The sequence below is a fragment of the Crocodylus siamensis genome, chromosome 6 (assembly GCF_052110815.1).
Source record: "Crocodylus siamensis isolate JL-2025a chromosome 6, ASM5211081v1, whole genome shotgun sequence".
In the NCBI taxonomy this organism is placed as follows: domain Eukaryota; kingdom Metazoa; phylum Chordata; order Crocodylia; family Crocodylidae; genus Crocodylus; species Crocodylus siamensis.
The window spans coordinates 12,609,134-12,625,603 of NC_143400.1; the positions used below are offsets into that span (position 1 = coordinate 12,609,134).

A 16,470-nucleotide genomic window follows, 5' to 3' on the forward strand; every position below is an offset into this window, starting at 1 on the left:
CATCCTGTCACACTGCCCTGGGCCTCTTCTCACACTTCCCCTGCTGCTGGGTGATGGAGCCGCAGCCCAGCCCCGCCCAGACCACCTCTCCCTGCTTTATGCAGCGTTGCTTGCACTCGTGGGGTGCTCAGGGCCTGCAGGACTGACCGCTCAAGGGGGACGTCAGCCTGCTTCCTCCTTATTCATCATTTCTCAATCTGACTTCTTCAGCCTGGCCACAGAGCCTTGCTCTGCACCGCCTGGTCTGCACTCGCCTGCCCTGCGCTGCTCAGCCGGGATGAAGGGGGCTCTCGGCCCCCTCCTGCTCTCCCTCCTTCTGCTCCTCCAAGCTGGAGGTGAGTGACAAGGGGCTGCTCTTGCCCCGGGTGCAGCCTGGGGCGAGCTCACGCACGGGAGAGGGGGGTCTTTGGAGCAGAGACTGTCTTAGGGAGCTGTGTTTGTGCCCTGCTTTGCAGAGGGCAGCCCTGGGCTAGGACGAGGGTTATCATAAAGCCGCAGGAGCATCCAGGGCGATGCATCTTTTCTACTTGTTCTGTAAAAAGGCAAGACACGGCTTGCCTCTAAGTGCCCTTAGCACTGGAGAGAAGTGTGCGGCAGCCAGTTTTTCCCAAAGGAGCTGAGGAGTCTGCGAACCCTTCTCTCCCCCTTGCCCTTCTGCACCCCCAGGTTGTCAAGAAGTAAAAGTGTTTGCTGCTGTTGGAGACACGGTTCAGCTGCAGCCCAAGACACGGCCGTCGTCCTGGGTGGCAATCACCTGGAAAGTGAAACTGCGTTCAGAGAGCTACTGGATCCTCAGACACGATCAGAACGGCACCTCCTCGCTCCATTACTGGCCCTTTGGTGACAGAGTCTCTTTCCACCCTGGGAATCTCTCGCTGCAGATTAACTCCGTCACGGAGAAAGAAAGCGGCCTCTACACCATGGACCTGACGCTGGGGGATGGCTCTGCAATCACCAGTAATTTTCGGCTGTTTGTGCTTGGTGAGTTTGGGGGTGCCGCCTCCCCCCCGTGTTCACCCCCGGGGGAACCCAGCCCCTCTCACTGGGACTTTTGCTTCCAGACCGTGTCCGGCAGCCCAAGATCAAGGCATCTACTACCCAGGAGCGTGGACGCTGCTACATTACCCTGTCCTGCTCGTGCCCAGAGATGCCTGGGTCACCTACAGCTGGTCTCGGGGCGTATCTTCAAGTCCAGCCCCAGACGACCATCAGCTCCCAGAGGATGTACCCGATCTGCAGTTGGAGATCACTAAAAGCGGCAGCGACACCTTCTATCACTGCAATGTCAGCAATCCCGTCAGCTCGGGCGTGGCCACCATCGATGTCGAACCTCTGTGCAACTCCACAAGTAAGTGCCCCCTTTGCACCAGACATGTGAGGGGGGACAGGGATGTTTAGCATCTTCCTGGGTCCTGCGGAGCTGGTTCATGAGCCTGGCCTGAATGAAACCAGGGGAAGGGGCCGAGCGTCCCTGAGGATGCTCTAGCTGCCCCGGCCTCCATCCCGCTCCGGCTCCTCTGGGAGCCTGGCACACTGCTGGGGCCGGGGCTCCGGCCTCCGGCACCCTGGTGGGAAGCCGCAGAGCTGGGAGCACCGTTGTGCCAGCGCTGTGGCAGTCCCCCTGGGTGGGCTGCCCCAGAGCCAGGGACCTGAAGCCAGGGGTCCCCAGCCGTGGCATTCTCCCAGTGGGGCTGCCCCGGGGCCAGGCACGTGGCTGGTCTGCCTGGAGGTCTACACCCTCTCCCAGCCGCCCAAGGGCACCACCCAAGCACGTCCTGCCTCCCCCTCCCCCCGCACACGCCAAGCCCAGATGGACGCAGCAAAGCCGTGCGCCAGAGCAGTGGCGTGGGGGCGCCCTCGGCACGGCCTCGCTGCCTCCTTCCCAGGCTGGGCCATGCGGGGGGAGCAGGAGTAGGTTGTGCTGGAGCATGGGGCCATGGGGCCTGCTGGGAAAGGGCGTAGATGTGGCTCTAATGTCACCAATAATTTTCGGCTGTTTGTGCTTGGTGAGTTGCAGGGTGCTGCTGTCCCGCCCCCTGCCCCCTCCCCCCATGCTCAGCCCCCAGGGCACCCAGCCCCTCTCCCCGGCTCTGACCCACTGCCTTGCTCTAGTTCCAGCCTCCTCGCTGTCCTACTGCCGGGCCAAGGGGCTCGTCCTGCTGGTGGTGCTGGGGGCGCTGATCACCGGGACCGTGGCAGTGCATGTCATGGCTGGCAACCAAGAGAAACGGGACTGAGCAGGGCCCAGCCCACATGGACCCTGCTTCCCTCTGGGACCGAAAGCCTGGGGGAGGCTGCAGCACAGAGCAGAAGCAGGCTCTGGGTCTGCAGGGTCCATCTCTGAGTGTCAGAGGCCAGTCCCTAATGGAGTGCCCAGCACTACAGGCCCATGGGCACCCTCTGCAGCCTCTAAACAAACCTTTTCTCCTCTGTACTGCTTCTGCCTCTGAACCCTGTCAGGGGCAATGCTCCCCCCACCCTTGCCAGAGCCCTAGGGGCTGCCCCACAGCCCTCAGGGCACGCTCAGCCATCAGCATTGCCCATGTCACAGTCCCTGCATGCCAGGCTCTCCACTGGCAGGGCTAGTGCCCACAATCCACCCCTTACCCCACCCGTACCATTTCCCCTTTGCAGTGAACCCAGCCCAATCCACCCGTGGCAGAGGGGAGCTCCTGGCCAGCCTTGCCCCCTGCCCCTGCATTTCTTTCCCCTCTTGGATGCCTGCCCTGGGCACATGCCCTCCCAGGTGCCTGGCCTGGTCCCTGCTTCTGCTCCTCTACCCAGCCAGGACACTGCTGGGCCAGGGGACTCGTCCTGCTGCTCCTGCAGACACCGGCTCTGGGGCCTATATGGAGGCTTTACACAGGCTTGGACCCAGGAGCAGGGACCCCGCAGGGTGCTGTGTTGGGACCCAGAGGCCTTCAGGCCCAGGTTTTGATCTTTGTGCTTAGCTTAAGCTGCATGTTTAGCTTGTGGTTGAGACAAGCATCCAGGGAAAGGAGCAGATGGAACAATACTGTCCCTGGCTTAAAACAAATTGGAGAGTTGGCAAACTAAATTGAATAAATATAGCCTGGGCAAAATATAGCTTGAGCAAAAGAGGAACAGTGAGAGCAAACCTACCCCCACCTCGCAATGAAAAGATGACCTTGGAATAGAGACTCCCCATTAAACCGCAACCACATTTAGCAAAGCAGCCGGTACCAAGAGCAGTGCCTCAGGGGTCGGTCGTGGAGCCGGTTTTGTTCAAGGTCTTCATCAACAACCGGGAGGATGGGATGCAGCGCACCCTCAGCAAGATTGCAGATGACACCAAGCTGGGAGGAGCAGTAGATACTCTGGAGGTAGGGCTAGGATTCAGAGTGACCTAGACACATCGGCGGACCGGGCCTCCCATGAGGTTCAACAAGGACAAGTGCAAAGTCCTGCACTTAGGACGGAGCAATCCCATGAGGCAGGACAGGCCAGGGCCGACTGGCTGGGCAGCAGCTACACAGAAAAGGACCTGGGGTGACGGTGGGCAAGAAGACGGATATAAGTCAGCAGTGAGCCCTTGTTGCCAAGAAGGCTAACGGCACCCTGGGCTGCACTGGTAGGAGCGTTGCCGGCAGGTCAAGGGAAGTGATTCTTCCCTCTATTCAGCACTGGGCAGGCCACACCTGGAGTCCTGTGTCCAGTTTTGGGCCCCCCACTACAGAAAGGACGTGGACACGTTGGAGAGTGCAGCACATGACAACAAAAGTGGTTGGGGGGCTGGAGCACAGGACTTTTGAGGAGAGGCTGAGGGAAATGGGCATGTTTAGTCTAGAGAAGAGAAGACTGAGGCGGGGGTGTTGAATAGACTTCAGCTCCCTGCAGGGGGTTGCAAAGAGGCTGGAGCTGGGCTGATCTCAGTGGGGGCAGATGACAGGACAAGGAGCAACGGGCTCAAGCTGCAGCAGGGGAAGTTGAGGTTAGATTAAGATCTTTGTCATGAGGAGGCTGGTGAAACACTGAGACATATTACCCAGAAAAGTGGTGCAATCTCCGTCCAGGGAGGTTTTCAAGATCCAGGTAAACAAAGCCTTGGCTGGGATGATCTAGTCCGGGCTGGTCCTCCTTTGAGCAGGGGGTTGGACTAGATGTGACCCCCCAAGGTCCCTTCCCACCCCCATTGTCTGTGATTGCATGACTGTTAATATGCATTGGAGGGAAGGCTTGGGTTGATTTTCTGTATTAAGAAATGCAAGCGATCTGGTATGTAGAGGAGGGGAGGGTGCGCGCACTTCTGCACCTCGTCCTGGTCTCTCCGGTCGCGGATCTAACACCCATGTCGCAGACAAAAGTCGGGAGCTCGTGGATTGGCCATGCAGCGACGTCACCTCCGGTCAGGCTTGGGCTGGTCGCATCTTTTCTCGCCTTGCGCACACCGCAGCTCTATAATTACAACCGCTGAAAATGCTTCATTATTCATTTCGGGTTGTGTCCGACAGGGTGCAATAAACTTGCTTCTCATTTAGGACACCCGTGCCGTAGTCTCTGTACCTGGTACAAGACCCAGCACAGCCCCGTCGGACACAACAGCCCCCGCCACCCCCCTCGCAAACAGTCCAGCCAGCAATGTCTAATCTCTCCCCTGCCAGACCCGCCTGGCAGAGGGACACCTGGCACAGGCGCCGTCAGGACCCGGGGAAGGGAAGGGGCAGCGAAGCGGAGGTGGAGACCACCCCAGCGGGGACAGCGACGAGGACAGCAGCAGTGTCCGCCGCGGTGGGTCCTCCTGCGCAGGGGACAGCGAATGACCCGAGCGTGAGACCCCGCGCCCAGGGCCTGGGCTGAGGCGGGGCTGGAGGGAGACGGTGCCGCAGCGGGAACGGTGCCAGGCGTTGTAGAGTGACCACAAGGTGTGTCTAGACATCCCTTCATGTCTGTGCGTGGGAGACTTTTACAGCAAACCGTGAAACAAGCTGCGGCCTCGGAGCACCTCCCCCCGCAGGTCCGTGTCTGACCCGGCTAGGACCGACCCCCGCAGACCTGCGGGCCCCCAACCGCCCCGTGAGCCGGCTCGGCCCCCCGGCAGGCAGCCCGGGCGGGTGCTCGGCGCTGTGTGCCCGGCAGCCCCGGGCCCGCGCCGCCCCTGCCGCGGGGGGGGCAGGGCGAGCCCCGCAGCGGCGGGGGGGGGGGGGCGGTGTCCGCACGGAGCGGGGCCCGGGGCCCCCTCCCCCTGGCGCCGGGCCGGGGCCGGGGCCTGTCGGGCAGCCCGGAGCCGCTCCCGCTTCCCCGGCCGAGACCAGGGCGCGCAGCTGCGGGGACAGGCTGCCCGGGGCCGGCACCAGGCCCCTGAGTGCCAGGGCTTCAAGCTGCGTGCTGGCGGGGCAGGTCCTAGGTGCTGGGCTGCTCCGACCTGCCCACCCAAGCAGCATCAGCCAGTGCCGAGGGTGGAAAGGGGCAGGCGCCTGCAGCTTGGGGGCCAGTCTTGCATCCAGCAAGCAGCTGAATTCCTGGGTCCCGAGGGCTCGCTGCGCTGTGCCACTGCGCTGGATGAGGGGCCAAGCAGGGGCTGCCCCTGGGCAGCGCTGGTTTATGCCGCCCGCGTCGTAGCCCTTAGGGTTCGGAGGGACCTAAATGGCACGGGCCAGCTGGGCACTGTGAGCGTATCTATTTACTTGCAGGCTGGCTGGGTGCTGCCACTGTATCAGCCACTGGGCTGTTTGGTTCAGGATGGAGGAGGCAGAGTTGGGAGAGATGCAAAGGCAAATTTATTATAGCTGACACACACAACAGTTAACAGAAAGATAAATGCAATAAGCAGATAATGCAGTATTAAAGAGCTAAACTTGATCTGAGCCTTGAAGAGGCCGAGAAGCGATAATAATAACATCATGAATAATAACAGATAATAATAACAGACAAATGGATTAATCTGTCACAGGCCAGCTGGGCACTGCAAGGGTATCAGCCGCCAGGCTGTTTAAAACAACAAATAGACAGGCATGGATTGGCAATTTATTGGTAGTCCCTCAATGCCAGGGGCTCGCCAAGTGATTCCAGCAAAGGCAGGCGTCCCTGATTGAGGCTGTCGGAGGGATTACCAGGGAAGGTCCCTTGATCAGGATCCGATCCTCACTCACACCGGGAATTCGGAGTCGGGTGTGGAAAAGTAATGACCGTCCTGTTCCCTCCTTCCTGCTGGTCACCTGACACATGCACTTTTTGTACCTAGTTTTATGCTAATCTCTTGGCTTTAGAGCCACTCACAATCGTGCCCTATAACTGTTACCCTATGGGATTAAAAGGTGTTAAAAATTATTATAAAAGGTTACTACCCAGACTCGGGTTTATCCAATAAACAAATTACATTGCAGCATTTTTAGATTTGAAATTACCATTATTCAACCCCTTTTTGGTTTTCTCTGACTACACTTTCTTGAGACGTGCTTTCCTGGAATGTGCCGGGTGTGCCAGGCAGTTGAATCCAGTTTTTATCATCAAGGCTGAACTCTGAGCAAAAAACATTAGGTCAGCTAATCTTGCAGCTATAGCTTTGCCTTTGGGCCTAGTCAGTTCCACAAACAATTGGTTTTATCATTTTGGTTAAACTTATGACAGGCAAGTTACATTTGCGGGTTACAAACTTACAAGCTTTATATTAGACAAAAATTCCAAATGCCTCCAAGAAGCACATATTTATTGCTTATTAATTTCTTTGGTTCTGTCTGTCACACCTAAACAGGTCATCAGGTCCAACCCCCTGCCCCGGACAGGAACAGGTGCCGGGATCATATCACCCCAGCCAAACATCTGTCCAGCCTGCTCTTGAAGACCTCCAAAGTAGGAGAGAGCACCACCTCCCTGGGGAGCCCCTTCCAGAGCCTGGCAGCCCTCTGTGGCAGGCCAGTAGGGGGCGCTCCTGCATTGAGCTGGCCACCTCCCTGCGCCCGACCACCTGCCAGACTCCAAATGCCTCCCTAGGGGCGCCTTATGCTTGGCCGACCCCTCTCCCAGAGCACACTCGCTAGTCTGGGGGTAACGTTGCCACCACCACCCCGAGAAGGGACTGTCTCGGCCCTGTGTCCTCGGGGAAACACAGGCCTAGTAGTCCGACAGGTACTTGACCCAGTACAGGCACTTGGGGCACTTCCCCAAGTCGGGGGCCAAAAAGTAAAGTCTCCTTTAGTCCACAGACCTAAGGGGTCTCTTAGGCATAATTTAGACCCACCCTGCAATAAGTCTCCCACACCGGTCACAAAGGAGAACTTTATTGATTACAAGGGGTAGGGGAAACTAGGGTACAGGGTTGAGCAATATCTTAGAAATCCTAGAGAGCAAACAGTGTGGCTGAGGTAGCCTTTTGATCACACATCTGTGTTACTGCCAGCTAGATATCTAATCCGATTGAGTAGCTTCCTCACAAGCATCTTCCAGAGTTCTCCAGTTTCCCCTCTGGAGTCTGGGGGTGAGAGAGAGAGCTAGGTCCCGATGGTAAGGCTCCTCTGTCTCCCCTGCTTGGCTGCTGCTTCACCTCATGGCCGAAGAGAGCGAGCCTCCTCCCCCCCACAACCTATATAGCCCCTGTGACCTCATTCACCTGGGCCAGTGGAGGTCAGCCCCAGTTGGCTGTCAGCCAACCAATTTATATCACATCACCTGTTACCAGGCAGGTTCCAGCTCCCCAGGTAGATGCCCCTCACCCAGGTGGCGGATGCCAGTCACGTAGGCAGAGGGAGCAGGTTTCCCCCCTCCCTCAGGACTGCAGCCAGCTCAGGTTACCTAGAGAATGGCTGAGGTGTGACTCCTCTGCTGGCCCATCTAATCACATAGTCACAGGGCAGAGATTTTGGGGAGAAACCAAGGTGGCTTTCTGCCACACCATCACCATACAGTAATGTCTCCTGATGTCCAGCCCGAACCTGCTCCAACAATTTGTGGCTGTAATTCCTAGTAACCCCAGGTGGTGCTCGGGGGAACAGAGCCTCCCCCAATTCCCACTGGTCCCCCCCAGGTGAGTTTGTAAATGGCCACCCCCTCTGCCTTCTCTTGTGGAAGCTGGATAGATTAAGGCCCTTTAGCCTCTCTTCATAGGCCTGCCCTGCTGCCCCTTGACCGTGCAAGTGGCCTTTCTCTGGACCCTCTCAATGCTAGCCACATCCCTCCTGAAGTGCGGCGCCCAGAACTGGACGCGGTACTCCAAGTGCAGTCTGACCAATGCTGCATAAAGGGGAAGGATCACTTCCCTAGACCAGCTTGTGATGCATCTGTGGATGCACGACATGGTGCGGCTAGCCTTACTAACCACATCCTCACACTGGCGGCTCATGTTCGTCCTGGAGTCAGCAATGACTCCAAGATCCCTTTCTGCCACTGTGTTGACAAGAGGGGTGATCCCAGCCCATAGCTGTGTTGCTGGTTCCTTCTCACTAGGTGCAGCTCCTTACACTTGTCTGCATTGAACTCCATCCTATTCTCATCCACCCACCTCCATAACCTGTCTAGATCTAGCTGGATGCTGTCCCTCCCCTTCAGCGTGCCCACCTCGCCCCACATCTTGGTGTTGTCAGTGAATTTGGACAGCGTGCTTTCCGCACCCACATCCAGATCGCTGATAAAGATGTTGAACAGTAGAGACCCCAGGACCCAGCCCTGGGGGACCCCACGGCCCACATCCCTCCAGGTCGACAAAGACCTGTCCACCACCACTCTCTGGGTGTGACCATCCAGCCAATTTGCCACACATCTGCCTGTGTAAGCATCAATGCCGCAGTCACCAAGTTTTTGAAGAGAACGTGGTGGGAAACCATGTCAAAGGCCTTCTTGAAGTCCGGGAAGACGACATCCACCCCAACACCCATGTCCAGGGACTTCGTGACCTGATCATAAAAAGAAACCAGGATAGTCTGGAAGGACCTGCCCTCAATGAACCTGTGTTGGTTGTCCCTGAGCATTACCTGCCGTGCTGGGCCCTTGCAGATGTGCTCCTTGACAATTTTCTCAAAGGTCTTCCCAAGGACCGAGGCAGGACTGACTGGCCTATAATTGCCAGGGTCCTCTTTTCTCCCCTTCTTGTAAATGGGGACCACATCGGCCCTTTTCCAACCCTCTGATACCTGGCCAGTGCCCCACTATGCAAGTATTTTTCAAGCGCTCATAGAGCCATGCCAGGGGCCCCACTATGACCCCCACCAATTCCCACAGCACCCTCGGGTGAAGAGCATCTGGACCTACTGATTTAAACAAGTCCAGCCCCTCCAAAAATTCCCTAAATAAGTTGTCCCTGACCCTAGGCATCGCAGTGCCTCCCCTCGGTCCGTCTGTAACCCTGCTCAGGAATATGGAGGCAAAGAATTAGTTAAAGAGGTCAGCTTTTTTGTTTGCTGCAAGCACCAGATTGCCAAGCCTATCCTGTACGGGCCCCACACTACCTGGTGCCTTCTTCTTACTTCTTATGTTTTTGAAAAAGGACTTTTTATTAGCCTTAATTCTGGTCGCTAGCCCTAGCTCCAGCTCTGCCTTGGTCTTCCTAACAGCGTCCCTGCAATCCTGAGCAATGGAGGTGTAATCCTCCTTGGTGATAGACCCTTGCTTCCGCAGCTCTCAGCCTCTCATCATAAGGCCTGTTTTCCTGCCCTCTGATCATGCGCATGGCTCTCCTCTCGACTCTCTCAAGCTTCTTCACATCCTTTTTAAAGTGTGGACTCCAGAACTGGATGCAGTACTCCAGCTGCAGCCTAACCAAGGCCGAGTACAGCGGGAGGATGACATCTTGGGATTTCTTGGAGAAGCGTCTATGGATGCAAGACAGAGTTTTGCTCGCTTTGCTGGCTGCAACATCACATTCATGGCTCATATTCATCTTGTGGTCAGTCATGACCCCCACGTCCCTTTCGGCCATGGTGCTAGCAAGCGTAGCACTGTCGAGCTTATAAGCTTGCTGCACTTTTTTCTTCCCAAGGCAGAGTACCTTGCATTTTTCGGAGCTGAAGGCCATCAACATCAGAGTTGCCTCAGGTATCACCAAGCATGTGTCCTTCACTCACGTGCTCGTGGTGCAGGATAGTTTCTGCATTTTCTCTGGACTGCACACCTTGCTGGCACTTCTGTCTTGCTTTATGCTGTTTAATTGTATAGCTTCAAACCATTTTTCTTTGATGGTTCGCCGATTAAAGTCTGAACTAAGCAGAGAGGAAAGGAGTGAGCATCACATTACAATTGTTTAATTGGCTGGCTCCTGTTTTTGGAGAGTGCTGATACCAGTAGAAGTGCCTATGTGGCTGCAGCTCCCAGGAGTTCCCGTGCTGGGGCAGCACCAGAATGAACAGCACCATGGCAAGGCCAGAAACCATCCATGCTTTGTAGAAACAAGCAGCCTGTGTTCACCCCCAGGTTTCCCAGAGAGGTGGTGCAGTCTCCATCCTAGTGGTTTTTAAGGTCCAGGTAGACAAAGCTGTGGCTGGGATGATCTAGCTGGGGCTGGTCCTGCTTTGAGCAGGGGGTTGGACTCATTGAGCTCCTGAGGTCCCTTCTCACCCTCATTTTCTGTGGTTCTGTGACTTCTTCTGGCTGGACCAGGGCTAAATGCAGCCCCTGGGCACTTCCCCTGAGCTTGGAAATGCAGGAGGAGGCACAGCAGAAAGGGACAAAGAGCTTCTTCCATCATGGCAGGCATCTGAAGGGTGAGCAGGCAGGAGGGAGTGAAACTGGAAGGAGTCAGACAGAGACTTGAGTTAGAAGGAACCAGGCCAACATCTCCATGGAGAAGTGTGAGAACAGAGCCTTCTTCCTCCCCAGAACAGGCGTGGTGGTTGCAAGTGGGGACTCCCCACAGGCAGCCGCGGTGACGTCAGTGGCAAGAGTGGGCTGAGTGGGGGCCACCCACAGGTGGCCGCGGAGGTGTCAGTGGCAAGTGCGGAGTGGCGAGCAGGGACCACCTGCAGACACCGGCAGCAGTGTCAGCAGTGACCAATCTCCAGGGGTGCATGTACCCTCCCTATACATCACCTGCGACATTAGTGCATCCAGCAGGGAGGACATTAGTAGAAAGCAAAATTGCTCCCGGTGAGACTGACCCACACAGATGCCCTGCTAAGAACAGGAGACCTGAGTCAGGAGGATGTGATTACAAGCCAGGAGAGGTCTGAAATACAGTGGATTTTCAGCGGGGGCCTCTGCCCTTGCCCTGGTACAGTGGGAGCTTGCAGAGACATGACTGAGTGGCATCTTCCACGCTGCAGACACTTCCACACCAGGGCCATGTGCTTCCTGCCTCAAGCTGCTTCTCCTCTGCGGTCTGGCACTGGCCGAACAGGGTGCAGGGCGCTCATGGCAGGGTCAAGAGATAGATTCATAGTTTCATAGTTGTGAAACATAGATGTGCACAGCTGCAGAGGAGAAAACCTCATACTGGTTCTGTCACCTCTGTAGCACGAAGTACCGGCACAGAGACAGGAGTGGAGGTGGGTGGTGGGTATTTCTGCACGACCCGGGTCCGGGTACTCCCCCGCCAAGAAAGTGCTGCTCCCCTAGGAGGAAACCCGCCGGCCTGGGCACAGCATTTCCCTGCTAGGCGAGGTCAGGAGGAACAGGAGACGGCGCAGGGCCCCGGGCATCCTGGGCTGGTGGCAGGGCCGGGGCCTGGAGGCGGCGGGGCAGGGACACCGCTCCCGGGTGCACATGGAGGCCCCTGGCACGGACTGCCCACAGGGAAGGTGGCGGCACTGAGGGCAGGAGCTGCCTTCGCGGGGGGGGCAGTGCGGAGCCCCACGGGCCACGTCCAGTGTCTGGCCCCCAGCTCTGCCGGTGCCTCTGCCCTGCAGCCCCAGCCTGGACCGGGCACTGAGCGCGTCTCAGCCGGAGCAGCCGTGTCCAGGGTGCAGAGGACCCACAAGGCAGCCGGTGCCCCCGGGGGTTGCCATAGGAGGCACCAGGCAGCGCAGCCTGGACAGAGGTGGGCACGGCTGCGTGCCGGGGGCATCTCTGCTGAGCTGGGGGCAGGGAGGCAGGAGTTAGGCAGGGGCGGGGATGCCGGCTGAGGGCCCTGGGGCTGTGCCAGGCAGCGATGTAGTGCCCACCCTGCTGGCACTAGGCCGGGCTCTGCTGGGGGGTCCCCAGGACTGGCAACTGCTGTCTGAGTGCCAGGCAGGGGCCAGAGGAGCTTGAGGCAGGAGCCATCCTCCTCCTGGGGACAGCATCAGTCCCCTCTAGTCCAAACTGGTCTGGACGCAGGGACAGCAGTGCCCCGGGTGACACGAGTGCGCGGGGGGGGGCGGGGAGGCTGTTGCATCCAGTGACACTGTATTGAGACTTGTACCAGGTACAGATACACAGGTTTCCTAAATGAGAAGCAAGTTTATTGAACCCTTACAGATACAACCCGAAATTAAAAATGAACTGTATTTTCAACAGTTACAAACTATAGTAAATCCAAAGCAATAAAGTGTGTGTTGGGGGTGGGGGCGAGGTGCATGGGCATTAGCCCTGCCAGTGCAGAGCCTGCTTCCCCGGGACGTTGGCACCCACAGTACTGATGGCTGAACAAGTCCCGGGGGCCACGGGGCAACCTCATGGGGCTCTTGGGGAGCGGGGGCAGGACTGACCCTGAGGGTTCAGACACAGACAGTGCGGAGGAGGGAAGGTCGGTTTTGAGGCTGCAGCTGCCCCCGGGACAGCGGTGTGGTGTCTTGCCCGTGTCTGCGGGCCCTGAGCCCAGCCGGTTACTGCCCTGCAGCCTGGGGGCCGTGGGCTGTCGCCCGCGCCGGGCAGGGGAGGAGGCAGCGATGGGGTGGCACTTCTCCAGGGCGCCCGTGCCGCTTTAGGAACTGGTCTCCGACACGTGGAGTTGGACCCTGCAGCCCACCGGCTGCTTCTCCTCCGCGCTGCAGCCTCCCCTCGTCCTTCCCTCCCGGAGCGGAGCAGGGCTGGGGTGGGCTGGGCCCTGCTCAGTCCTGTTTCCGCTGCTTGCCAGCCATGATGTGCACCGCCACGGTGCCGGTGATCAGCGCCCCCAGCACCACCAGCAGGACGAGCCCCTTGGCCCGGCAGTAGGACAGCGATGAGGCCTGGGCAGACATGTATGCTGGAACTAGAGCAAGGCAGAGGGTCAGAGCCAGGGGGGAGTGACTGGTGCTGCCCCGCGCTGTTTGCCCTGGGGGGCAGCAGGGATAGGGCCAGCCCCTGGGGTCCCTCTAGAGTCTGGAGGAGCCCTGCAGGGAGCTCCAGGGCTGAGTACTCCCTGCACAGAGATGGTGCATGTGGCTCCCTGGGTAGCAGGGTCAGAGCAAATCTGCAGGGGAGGGATTTGGGGGGGAGAGCGGTGCAGCATCTGCCCAGAGTCAGATGTCTTGAGGCCCCCCAACACCCTGCACCCCGAGGCCCATTCTCCCCAGGTGCAGGCCGCGTGGCGCCGCCCCACAGGGCATGTTACCTGCACAAAGGGCCTTGACCGAGGCCGTCGTGGAGTTGTTGCTGGCGGGGTTGTGCGCTGTGCATGTGACGTTCACTGGAAGATCTGGGTGAGAGATGACCGCGGTGGATCCTTGAGGGGTCGTACTGGGGGGTTGTGGGGGGCTCCAGCTGTAGGTCATGTTGTTGCCTCCTCTGGGGATGGTGCAGCTGAGGGTGGTGTTACAGAGCCCATTCGCACAGCTCTGGGCATCGCAGTAAATCCTGGGCTGGGGCAGCCGCTCTGCAGGTAGAAGAAAGGAACTGTAAATGGGAGGATACAGGTGTGAAGGAAAGTAAATAGCACCCTGCTGTCCTGCAAGCAATTACCTGAGACACTTCCAGGAGAGCAGAGCACCTGAGACACCAGGTGACAGAGAAGAAAAGATAAAGGTCTATTAGCGCCCCCCCAGGCGATGTTGGATGCTCCCTGTAGGAGGCTCTGGGGGTGGAAGACCCCCGCAGGGATGTGTCCCGTGTGAGATACCCCTGAGGACTAAGATTTCTATCCAAGGGTCCTTGCTCAGAAATATCCACATTTGTGTGCTATTAGAGTGGAGGTGACAAGGGCGCTGCACAATGTGTCTTTATTCCAGCTGCAGCTGTAATGCTCAGAGCCTGGATCTGTCCAGTGCCCCCCTCTTGGCAGATGTAGGGAAAGCAGAGACTGCTGCCCCGAACTGGGCACAAGGACGAGTGCTCATCCTGCCCCTTCCAGGGAGGGGGATTCACATCCCCTGAGGGTATCCATACCCATTCCCGTGCCCTTCCAGACCTTTATATTAACTAGGCTGTTGCATTTCAACTGCAGAGGAGAGACTGGTGCAGGAGCTTGCTGGGCAGGGACTCTTTAACTCCTGCATTGTCAGTGTTACTTTTGGTACACAATAAAATAAGCTAGCACTCACCATAGATGTCCAGTGTGAAAAGCCTGGTGAATAGGCTTTTATCTGTGTTGACTTTAACTGTGTAGGACCCTGCGTCCTCCGGCCTCGTGTCCATGATGTGCAGTGAAAGGCCATCACTGGGGACATGCAGGCGGCCCCTATAGCGCCTGTCTGCGACATCAACACTCGGGGGGTCTCCTGGTAGCACCGTTGCTAGACTCTCTGTGCCAATCATCCAGGCAGCGTTATCTAATGTCTCCCCTGCCGGGATCTCGAAAGGAAACGTGACCGTGTCTCCCCAACTCCTGACCAGCTCTGTTGGGGCGGCGTCTCCACCTGCTCCAGACCACCCTGCATTTGACGGGGAACAACACAGATTGAGGGCAGCGGTGCTGGATCCCATGCACACGGGCATTGCCTTTCCCAGCCCAAGGCACCCCTGACTGCAGTGCCCAGGACTTTGCCAGCTGCCAGGAGCAGGAAGAGATGCGGGACCCCAAGGCCGGAGCCCCAGCCCCACCTGTGTGCCAGGCTCCCGGAGGAGCCGGAGCAGGATGGAGGCTGGGGCAGCTAGAGCATCCTCAGGGACGCTGGGCCCCTTCCCCTGGTTTCATTCAGGCCAGGCTCACGAACCAGCTCCGCAGGACCCAGGAAGATGCTAAACATCCCTGTCCCCCCTCACATGTCTGGTGCAAAGGGGGCACTTACCTGTGGAGTTGCACAGCGGTTTGACATTGATGGTGGCCATGCCCCAGCTGATGAGATTGCTGACATTGCAGTGATAGAAGGTGTCACTGCCACTTTTAGTGATCTCCAACTGCAGATCGGCATGCTCTTGGAGCCAATGGTCCTCTGGGGCTGGACTTGAAGAGACGCCCCGAGACCAGCTGTAGGTGACCCAGGCAGCTCTGGGCACGAAGCAGGACAGGGTAATGTAGCAGCGTCCACGCTCCTGGGAAGTAGATGCCTTGATCTTGGGCTGCCGAACACGGTCTGGAAGCAAAAGTCCCAGTGAGAGGGGCTGGGTGCCCCGGGGGTGAACACGGGGGGAAAGTGGCACCCCCAAACTCACCAAGCACAAACAGCCGAAAATTACTGGTGATTGCAGAGCCATCCCTCAGCGTCAGGTTCATGGTGTAGAGGCCGCTTTCTTTTTCCGTGACGGAGTTAATCTGCAGCGAGAGATTCCCAGGGTGGAAAGAGACTCTGTCACCAAAGGGCTGGTACGGAGCGAGGAAGGTGCCGTTCTGATCGTGTCTGAGGATCCAGTAGTGCTCTGAACGCAGTTTCACTTTCCAGTTGATTGCCACCCAGGACGACGGCCGTGTCTTGGGCTGCAGCTGAACCGTGTCCCCAACAGCAGCCACCACTTTTACTTCTTGACAACCTGGGGGTGCAGAAGGGCAAGGGGGAGAGAAGGGTTCGCAGACTCCTCAGCTCCTTTGGGAAAAACTGGCTGCCGCACACTTCTCTCCAGAGCAAAGGGCACTTAGAGGCCCAAATGTCTTGCATTTTTTACAGAGCAAGTAGAAAAGATGCATCGCCTTGGAAACTCCTACTACTTTATGATAACCCTCGTCCTAGCCCAGGGCTGCCCTCTGCAAAGCAGGGCACAAACACAGCTCCCACAGACAATCTCTGCTCCAAAGACCCCCCTCTCCCGTGCTTGAGCTCGCCCCAGGCTGCACCCGGGGCAAGAGCAGCCCCTTGTCACTCACCTCCAGCTTGGAGGAGCAGAAGGAGGGAGAGCAGGAGGGGGCCGAGAGCCCCCTTCATCCCGGCTGAGCAGCGCAGGGCAGGCGAGTGCAGACCAGGCAGTGCAGAGCAAGGCTATGTGGCCCGGCTGAAGAAGTCAGATGGAGAAATGATGAATAAGGAGGAAGCAGGCTGACTTCTCCCTTGAGCGGTGAATCCTGCAGGTCCTGAGCACCCCACAATTGGAAGCAACACTGCATAAAGCAGGGGAAAGTTGGCTTGAGCAGCGCTGGGCTGCGGCTCCATCGCCCAGCAGCAGAGGACGTGTGAGAAGAGGCCCAGGGCAGTGTGATGAGATACTGGGTCTCCCTTCCAGCACCCTCACAGCCTGATCCTGCTGGGGCTTGGCAAAACCCTGACTCAGCAGTGCCACGTCCAGCATAGAAACTCCCCCCCAGAACCCAGCCCGCTGCCA

General features: G+C 58.0%; 2 protein-coding genes across 4 annotated transcripts; one reads left to right on the forward strand and one right to left on the reverse strand.

Moving 5' to 3' along the window:
* Window positions 1-224: 224 nt before the first annotated feature.
* On the forward strand, window positions 225-2,237 carry LOC149861111 (natural killer cell receptor 2B4-like). 3 transcript variants are annotated; one of them, XM_090051392.1, is made up of 3 exons: window positions 225-335; window positions 667-981; window positions 2,113-2,237. In XM_090051392.1, exons 1-3 carry the CDS (start codon window positions 278-280, stop codon window positions 2,235-2,237), a joined length of 498 nt encoding a protein of 165 aa, XP_089907518.1. In that variant the 5' UTR covers window positions 225-277. The 3 variants fall into 3 exon arrangements, 1 of the variants encoding a protein (XP_089907518.1); XR_016442927.1 differs by lacking the exon at window positions 2,113-2,237 and adding an exon at window positions 1,062-1,734 and having other exon boundaries at window positions 264-335; window positions 882-981; XR_016442926.1 differs by lacking the exons at window positions 225-335; window positions 2,113-2,237 and adding an exon at window positions 1,062-1,751 and having other exon boundaries at window positions 857-981.
* Window positions 2,238-12,309: 10,072 nt separating this feature from the next.
* On the reverse strand, window positions 12,310-16,141 carry LOC149861112 (T-lymphocyte surface antigen Ly-9-like). Its single transcript, XM_090055978.1, has 6 exons — window positions 16,019-16,141; window positions 15,373-15,687; window positions 15,009-15,293; window positions 14,322-14,651; window positions 13,397-13,657; window positions 12,310-13,054 (listed from the first exon to the last, which is right to left on the reverse strand). The coding sequence occupies exons 1-6, from the start codon at window positions 16,074-16,076 to the stop codon at window positions 12,912-12,914; spliced, it is 1,392 nt and encodes a 463-aa protein (XP_089912104.1). The 5' UTR covers window positions 16,077-16,141; the 3' UTR covers window positions 12,310-12,911.
* Between the last annotated feature and the right edge of the window lie 329 nt (window positions 16,142-16,470).